This window comes from Ochlerotatus camptorhynchus, unplaced genomic scaffold (assembly GCF_037179485.1).
Source record: "Ochlerotatus camptorhynchus isolate MF236.1 unplaced genomic scaffold, CSIRO-AGI_Acam_v1.1 ptg000258l, whole genome shotgun sequence".
NCBI lineage: Eukaryota > Metazoa > Arthropoda > Insecta > Diptera > Culicidae > Ochlerotatus > Ochlerotatus camptorhynchus.
In genome coordinates this window covers 379,366-388,452 of record NW_027040748.1, presented here as the reverse complement: position 1 = coordinate 388,452, position 9,087 = coordinate 379,366, and the positions used below count along the sequence as shown (strand labels likewise).

Sequence of the window (9,087 nt, the reverse complement as noted above, 5' to 3'; positions counted from 1 at the left end):
TTCAAAATTTATGAGTTGCACACTAATCCAGCATTTAGTTGTTCGGTATTTTTTTGTACTGGGCTTACACCGTAAAACAAAAGATTTACTGAAAATTCAGTTTAAATCAGTTGAATAACCGACGTTCTGTAAAACACAAACTGAACTTCGGTATCGTTTGATGCAAAATACTGTACACAGAATATTTAAGTACTGAGAAAGTCGTTAATTTCCAAATCTTCGTGATTTCACGAAAAGTCAGTAAAACTAATTACTGTGCACAAAGTAGTTTTTATTTTTTACCGACTGGTCAGCAAAATAGCCACCTTGTTTTACCGACCACGAATTGTAAAACTCTAACCTGTCAATTTTATTCCCGCCGCCATTTTAGCTTCAGTCAAATCCGGGAGCAAGTCTTTAATCGCGCAGTTTTGTTAAAATTTGAATTATATCATGTGTGGAGGCGAACCAGCCCAAGGCTGAAAGCCTCCCTAATAAAGATAAATTAATTAATTAATTATATCATGACGGAACTGAGAAAGCTCGACAGCGAAATTGAAGAGCTATTTCGTTAGTACCAACAATTATTATTTACTCTTTTTGCAGTTCCTTGATCTCCAACAAATTTTGATTAATAAAATGGATGTTTGCATTATATGCTTTCACTGTCGATGCGCTGTCCCTTGGTACGTCAAGGGATTAAGTCGTCATATTAATTGGCATATTATAAACGGTGAATTGCACCAGGATTCGTGCTTTTATCACTGCATATTCACAACTTTTAATATAACTGGGTAACACGGTACAATAATGAACCAAATAACTGTCTTGTCAGTTAAATTGCAGCAAAATAAACAAAACAAAATACTGGGTTTTCCAGTATACGCAACTCAAACCAATTACTGAATGAACAGTTATTTCTGACAGATTGACTTTACGGACAGTCAGGGATGGAAAATCATTTACATTCATTTCGTGCATTCATTTACATTCATTTGCCTCTTACTTTTTTCATCAGCGAAATTCCGTAAAGTAATGTGTGAAGCTTTTGTAGGCTTTTATGTTAACTACATCTTTTATGAACAACTCAAATCTGTATCTCTTATGCATAATGAAGCAGAGCGATTAGAATCCACCATTGTTTTTCAGTGAATGTAAATTGCATTCACTGAAAAACAATAACATGTTCTGCCAGCTCTATTTCATCATGCATAAGAGATTCATATTTTAGTTATAAACAAAAGTTTTAGTTAATAGCAAAAGCTACAAAAGCTTCATACATTATTTAACGGTATTCTGTTGATGAAAAAAGTTAAAGGCAAATGAATGTAAATGAATGCACGAAATTAATGTAAATGATTTTCCATCCCTGCGGACAGTTCGGTAATGCAAATTATTTCTGTGATGATTACTGGGCGATCCGCAATTCAAAAACCCAGTAATATTTTACTGACTCCAGTAATCTAAAGTTAGTGTGTGGTTCGTGTTTAATCTACTACGGATAATTTATTTTTATCTAGATAAAACATTTCTATGGTTCTAACAGATGGGATCGCTGCACATTTGAATCGGCCGTTATGGATTCTCGATCAAGAGTTAAGTTTAAGTTTCATGTCGGTTTGTCGGTGGTCGCATCATGTGGTTACCTGTTTAATTCCTAAATAAGATCAACAATTGAAATGGCCTCAACTCCATTTTGTAAACAAACCTTGTAAGGCCATTTTCTCGCGAACCGAAACCTTCACGCAGAAAAATGGATTTTTGTTTCAGGACCAAATGTATTTTGTTATTGATTAAAACATATTGTATTACTATATCAACAAAACATATTTTTGAATCAACAAAATGGTTTTTAGAATCAACAAACAGATTACTGACTCTACAACCGGTTTGTTGATTCAAAAATATTTTTCTTTGAATTAACCGAATAATATATTTGAATCAATACCAAAAATATATTAGGCCCTGAGCCAAAAATATATCCATTTGAATTTAAAAATCATTTCTCTGCGTGTTCATTCGCAAACCTAAACTACAATCGGGTAGAGGAGAATTTTCCCTACCTGTTCATTATGTTGGTTTGTCTTTGCGGACTTTGGTTCGCGAGAAAATTGCCTTACAAGGTTTGTTTACAAAATGGAGTTAAGGCCATTTAAATAATTTAAAGATATTATCTTTCTCCGAAAAGTACAACAACTCAAGATCAACAATTGAAAAGACCTCAACAATATTTAGTAAACAAACCTCAACCATATTTAGTAAACAAACCATTTTCTCGCGAACCGAAGTCCGCCAACGCCGCTCCCACTTGATGAACTCAGCACTTGCCTGGACGCTAAGTAGGAGACCAACTCCACGATAGCGGGGAGCGTTTTCACCTCGAATACCAGAGTACCCTAGTAACAATTTTGGTTTTATGAAGGTTCTGTAGACCACAATTTACACTTGTAGCTTGCTATAAAACCTCTATAAAGCAAGCAATGTTTCTTGGGTATAGTAGTACCTGTCTCGACGGCAGTTTGTGTTCTCCAAAGTTTGGCCAACGAACTTCACTCAGTCCCAGGATTTCTAGCTTCATGCGTCGCGCCTCGTTGGTGAGTTGTGCCAGTTTACCCTGCTGGGCTAACGTCAATACATTCCATGATCCAATTCGTGTCCGTTGTTTTGCGCTAAAAGTCGTTGCCGTTAAATCAGTTCGATATCCTTCTCTGTTGGTTTCTTGAACAATTATAAAAGTTTCAGAGGCAGTAGGTGGTTAGTCTAAGGTCTCCTATCCCCGCCGTGATAGGGCTGCCATCTTAGGTGTAGCTTCCGGGGAACCCGCTACCGACGACGAGCTTCACAAAACACACGATAAGTATGTGACGATGTTACTCTAAAACTTAATAATGAAAGGGCCTGGGATTGATCCCACGATTGACTGCTTATCTAACTCAAAACAATAAAAATGATTCCTATATTACCAATAAACGTAGGTATAACAGTCCATTGTCATCAACGGTTTTCTCTCATTTTCTGTGCATAAAAGTACATCTCACTGGAATAGCTTCTAAATATTTTATTTTCATATTTTTATGAAATATTGCCGTTTATAAATGACATTACGATTAACTTGTCGTATTACAATGAATATGAATTATATTTTTTTTTCATAATTTATTATCCGTTTGTAGCTTATCATTACAGAAAAAAGATACATTTTTTGTAGTAGTTTCCATATTTTTTCGACTATTCATGAGGTGATGGATAGTAAAAGTAAATGTATCCCCATTTTCTTGAATGTTTCACAAGAGTGCAACGTTTAGCTTATTGTAATTGTACCGAATAAAAGCAAATTGATAGAAGCAGTTCCGGCGTAGAGCGATGGTTCCTTTCTAGTGCATTAGTATTTGCTCCTGTTTGTAGACGGCGTGGTATGCATTTCTAATGAGTGCGTACGGGAAGCACGATTCGAGTAAGTCCATCGTGAGGAATGGTGATTCTTGAACGATTTGGTCCAGGAGCAGGTAGATCGATTCACGGTTTTTAATCGCTTCTTTGTCCGACTCCTGGCCCAGCCTCAACAATGATGAACTGGCCAGAGCTAAAAATTCCTTCATCCTATCTTCAATATCGTTCTGCCCGCAGATTGTGAACATTGCACCAAAGATGTTGTTGATGGCGACCGCCATACAGTGGGTGTTGTTTGTATGTGCTTCAAGAGATGCACGGTAAAAGGAGTTTTCGTTTTTGGCTAGCTTTGGAATGGAAACGGCAACGAAGACCATCAGCAGACAAACGATCAAATGTTCGCCTTCGTCTATTTCTGGTTTCTGAGCTTTCAGTGCATTCGATAGAGCAGGGTCAACCTTACATTTGAGTCCTGAGGCTGAGGCCATTTCGGATACCGTTTTGAGGGGATCGCCGCCTGGAACATGTTCTTGGAAATCTTTCACAGAGGATAGCAGGAAAGGAATGCGTTGATCTAGAACATCAACTAGCGCTTCTTGGGCAAGCTGGCGGAAGCTTAGGATGACCCCGATGATGGTCATACGTTGCAACACGTTGTCTACCTGTTGCAGACGTTTGAATTGCTCCTTCATAATCTCCGGCTTGTCAAAGTTGCTACGCAGGATGATGAGAACTTCTTTGTTCAGTGCTACCATTCGTTTGAGTTCCTGCACTTGGTTGGCAATGTGCCACATTAATGATTCATTCAGAAGCTTTATTCCATACGGACCAATCAGTTCAGCTAAGGCGCGCAGTTCATTAAAATCGGAAAATTCTTCTGGGTTGAACGGGATGCAACCCTCTGGCGTTATGCTGACGAATGCTTTCTGGTTTAACGAGAATACGATATTTCCTCCACTGACTTTTCTCAGCAGAACGTCCGAATACCAGGTATTGTAATGGGCTGCAATAGTTTTCTCTCCGTGGCTATCCTGCGCCTGCGTTTGCTGCAGCAAACAGTTATTGAATACCCTTGTGATGTCAATGTGGACATAATTCTCGACCGTTTGTAGAACATTCATGTAGGCCCTCACGGAGGCTAGCAGTTCGGATGGTTTGGCAATCTCCATAGTGTCCGGATTGTACATGACCATTCCAACCAGAGCCCTGGAGAATCGTGTTTCAAGATGTTGACAGAGGTATTCTCGTGGAGCAAATGCGTATTCCCACACGTTGACCGTTGGGCAGTAGTTGATAGCGTAGCAAAGTTCCGTTAGTGCCATGTGAAGTTTATCCATCGTCGTCAGTTCCTCTCGCGTTTTCCTGTAGCTTTCATCACCAGGTCTTTTGATATCATCCATGTGTTTTTTGTTCTTATCCTTCTTTTTCCGACTAGCTGCTGCGGAAAGTATTTTGGCACAATGCTTTGGAAGCAAGGCATCTGCCATCATGCACTGCTCGTCGCAGATGGTTGTAATGATATTCTTTGCCTCTTTAGCCATCTCATCCAAGAACATGTTCACTACCGACAAGGAGCGTTCCCTGATGTGATGACGTTCTTCTGGGCACATTTCGTGGGTGCAGTTCTGGAAGTGACTGCAGATCAATGGGAATGCAATGATGTAGCGATTCTGTGCAGGGAATTCCAAACACATGTGGAACTGATCTTCGAACATTTTGTTGTAGAAACAGAAAATTGACAGATCGGAAGTTTCCACCAGGATTTCGTCAAGATTGTCCACCATTTTGGTGTGGAATACCATCGAGTCGAGTAGACGTGCCAGATCCGGGTAGTCAACTATGCGAATGGCCGACTTGGCACTCATGAACGTCTGCAATCGGAACCAGTCGAGCCGGAATGCACGGAAATCGAACGTTTCGTTGTCTTCGACTTGTTTCACATTCAGCGATGCGGCTGTGTTGTACAGCGAGGACAGAATGATGCTTTCGTCTTCTGGGCAAACCTGGACCAAGAAGGATAGAATAACACTGTTATATTGAAAGTCGATTTCTTTAATATAACTATTTTACCTGTAGCTGTTGCATCTTAAAGTTCAAATCAATGGCATCGTACCCCGACAAATACTGTACGTAGTAACGCTGCATGACCTGGCTGTATTTTCGAACAAGTGCCCGAAGTTCTTCCATATGAAATAGCAATTCAGGCAGTTGTCGATCTACCAAATCTTCCGTTGACTTGCCTTTGCTTTTCACCACCGGAGGATTATCGTTGTGGCGAAGCAGCCACAAAATTTCATCTCGTGCGTAGCATAGACCAATGAAGATGAGTAACGCTTTCGGTCCTAGCAATCCTGGCTGGTCGGTCATAATAAGGGCCAGTTCTTTCAGTGCGGTTCTTAAAAACTTTCGTCTCTCACGGTGAAGCAGACCCGCTTTCTGAACAGCTTGGTTGTAGCACTCTTTCACTTCTGAAATACGCTTGCCATAGCCTTTCATGCCTTCGAATGTGTTCTGAATGTACTGGTGAATGTAGATGACCTCATCTCGGAATAGTGCCATCACCCAGCTAGAATCCAGTGCAGATATCCACATGGATGTGATCAAATCTTGATGCCCCAGGGCCTGGTGATTCAACATCAAACCGAATATGACCCAACGGTCGAGTGTTTCGAGCGATACATACTCACACGACATGGTATCGGTTTTGGCAGCTTTCAGAAGCGTTGCTGGAGTGCCAACCAAGCTAAGCAATTGCAGTTCGCGCCACTTTTCCGCACTTAAGTTTCTCATCGGGTAGATCTTGGTCAGTGATGTAATCGCACTTGAAAGCAACCTTTGGTGGGGAATGAACTCGTCGGCCAGTTTCTTCACCGGAGCGTCGTAATCGATAATCATTTGACCGAGTCGGGGGAAGCTCTGGTCGCTTTGTTGGTGTTGCATTTCGTAGGCAGCGTTGAAGAGACCGAGTACGGCCTTGCGATCTTCAACTCGCGAAAGAAGGATCATAAGGGAAACGTAGGTCGTCACCAGATCCAGATAATGTTTAGACAGTTCAAAGTTTAGTGTAATATCTAGATGGATCTGCAGAGCATCCATGGTCGTCAGAATCTCGCAAACATTGTCCTTAAAATCCAGCAAATCGACAAACGTGTAATAGTACAGCGAAAGGGATTTGATGATCTCCGACTTAATGTTAGTGATAGCAGCTAGGCCTTTGACGTCGATATTCGGAAACCGCTTGACAATGAACTTAATCGATGACTCAAGTGACTTCTCGGAGAGGAAACCAGGCTTGGACTTGGTATCGCCACATGCTTTCTTTATATTGTAGATTCGTGTAAGGATGCCGGCCCCACGATCGTTGAGGATGATGAGTTTTTCAGAAATTTTCTGCTGATTTGGATTCAGTTGACGAGACATCCTTGAGTCGTGTTTTCAGCGTTCTGTAAAATATAACACAGAGGATTAGTAATTAACTGTTAATCGACGACATGGAACTGCTCAATCTAACTATAAAATAGCATATCAATCTGCACGTCGTTGGCATAGATAACATCCATCCAATTACTAATCTGAACTAAATGCACACAAGTAAATAGAGCATTTACTAATGCCATGGACAGCATCCAACCAGCTGAAATCACGGAACGATGACGAACTGATTTTCATGATTCACCTACGACGAACAATCCCCCAGTCATAAACTGACTAAGAAAAATAATACACAGAAACAAAAAAAAATGCATAAATACACACGCAACGATGTTGTTTACATCTTTTCTGCTTTGATCGCACTATTCCAAATAGAGAAAAGTAAGTAGGTACATATATGGAAGAGGAGGCATAGAATGAAAATAAGAGCCTCTCGTTAACTTTTCGGATTGGACAACATGAGCTTCATTTCACTCCACGCAACATTTTTGATCAATCAAGTGTGGCACACGAACATTTTAGACTAACGGGAAACTGTTCCATCGGACATCACCAACAGGCTATATTCTGGATATCCGTTCTAATTATTGACACAACCAGCACATCCAGCCGAGCATAATCCGAGATCCCCCGCTATCTTTCGCTGCACCTACTCTACTCGTTCATTTGTGCGGTATGCAGCGGAAAAATGCAATCAAAAAATGGGCGAGCCGTGTATAATACAATATATAATTGTCTGGCGCAAACGAAAATTGCTTTCCACGCTTCTAATTCTTCACATATTTTGAAAACTTCACTGCATACGAATAGTAGTTACCTTCGTGCACAAAATTTTAACACTTTTGACGGATAATTTCACTAATTTCTAGAAGAAAATCAAAACTTTTCACAGAATTTTAAGGATTCCATAATGACGTTTTTACGAGAAGGGAGAAAGCCAAAGTACTCCGATATGAGCTGTCAAAACGGTATGGACGTGTGCGTGTGTTTGTAGTTCAGACATAAGCCGATGCAGTAGCTCATAATTCGAGTAGAAACCAGCGCCACCTCTGCGGTAATCGATCCGACAAATATGCAGTTCGAACTCAAACCCGTAAACAAACAAGGCCGTTCAAACTCACTCAAATAGATATAAAAACGAAACTAACTCAGAGAATCAATTTTACTTATTCGTATGAATACACGGCGAATTAGAATAACTCAAATTTGAGTTTAGTTCACTCATAATCGCCAAAAGTGCAGGAACTCAGTGATGAGTAAAATTTGTCTCATGTTTTCCCAGGTTTTTCCAGGGAAAAATTCTCGAATTTGAGAAAAGTAAAGATTGGATTCACTCAGTATATTGGTACTACCCCGAGACTGAATAAAATTTTCGTCAATTTCCTCATTTTCCGGCAGATTTTTTAGGTTTTCCACAGGAAACCATGAGACAAATTTACTCATCGCTGAGTTCCTGCACTTTTAGCGATTATGAGTGAACTAAACTCAAATTTGGGTCGTTCTCATTCGCCGTGTAAGATTCTAAAAGCGGACAAACTTAATCACGGTTTCCGATTCGGCAATTTTTTTTTACAGTTTTGAAGCTGTAAATCAGCTATTCTCAATAAAACTTTTGATGTTTAGTAGCTTTTGCGACAAACTCCTGAATAAGGTAATAACACAGACAAGCAGACATAACACCACATAACACGCTCAAATTGTATCGCAGTGTATACGACAAATGGCGGTAGTGTTTTCGCAACGATGTTTTACAATGAGAAATGTTCAATCCGGCACCAATTATTCCGTCAGGTAATTTTGACGTTTGTTGCAAACAGATGTTTTGTTGATTTTAAAATTTGAATACATCTTGCTATGATCTCAAAATTTAGGCTTTAAACGATAATTTTTGACAGTTCAGAGATAGTAAGATTTACGGAATTTTCAGTTAAAGTGAAAACTACTGAAAAATCTGATGATTAAAAAATCAGGACAATTTTACGGACTTTGGTAATCTAACTCTGTGTATAGATTAATCAGCGCAACATTAACCTGATTTAAGAACTTTTTAAATACCCGCCAGCATAGAAAAAAACAAATCCGGGACGGCTTGACACACTTAACGCATTTTGCTGCGCATTGGTCCAGGTGTGGGAGTTGCCTCCCTAGTTTCGATAGCATTGGTGGTCAGCACGGAAAACATGATAGACGGAAAACAAATCAAGGAATAAAATATTTTGGGTACTTTTTCAGCGCATTCGCATTGGTTGAATCGCAGCGCTTTGCAACGCATTTTCACACTAAATA

The 9,087-nt window shown here is 39.9% G+C and overlaps 1 protein-coding gene across 2 annotated transcripts; it reads right to left on the bottom strand.

The window, feature by feature from the left end:
• Positions 1-3,022: 3,022 nt before the first annotated feature.
• Positions 3,023-7,748, bottom strand: Hem (Nck associated protein 1 Hem). Of its 2 annotated transcripts, none has more exons than XM_065226707.1 (3): positions 7,619-7,748; positions 5,440-6,812; positions 3,023-5,372 (listed from the first exon to the last, which is right to left on the bottom strand). In XM_065226707.1, the coding sequence occupies exons 2-3, from the start codon at positions 6,787-6,789 to the stop codon at positions 3,354-3,356; spliced, it is 3,369 nt and encodes a 1,122-aa protein (XP_065082779.1). In that variant the 5' UTR covers positions 6,790-6,812; positions 7,619-7,748; the 3' UTR covers positions 3,023-3,353. The 2 variants fall into 2 exon arrangements, with proteins under 2 accessions (XP_065082779.1, XP_065082780.1); XM_065226708.1 differs by lacking the exon at positions 7,619-7,748 and adding an exon at positions 6,978-7,071.
• Between the last annotated feature and the right edge of the window lie 1,339 nt (positions 7,749-9,087).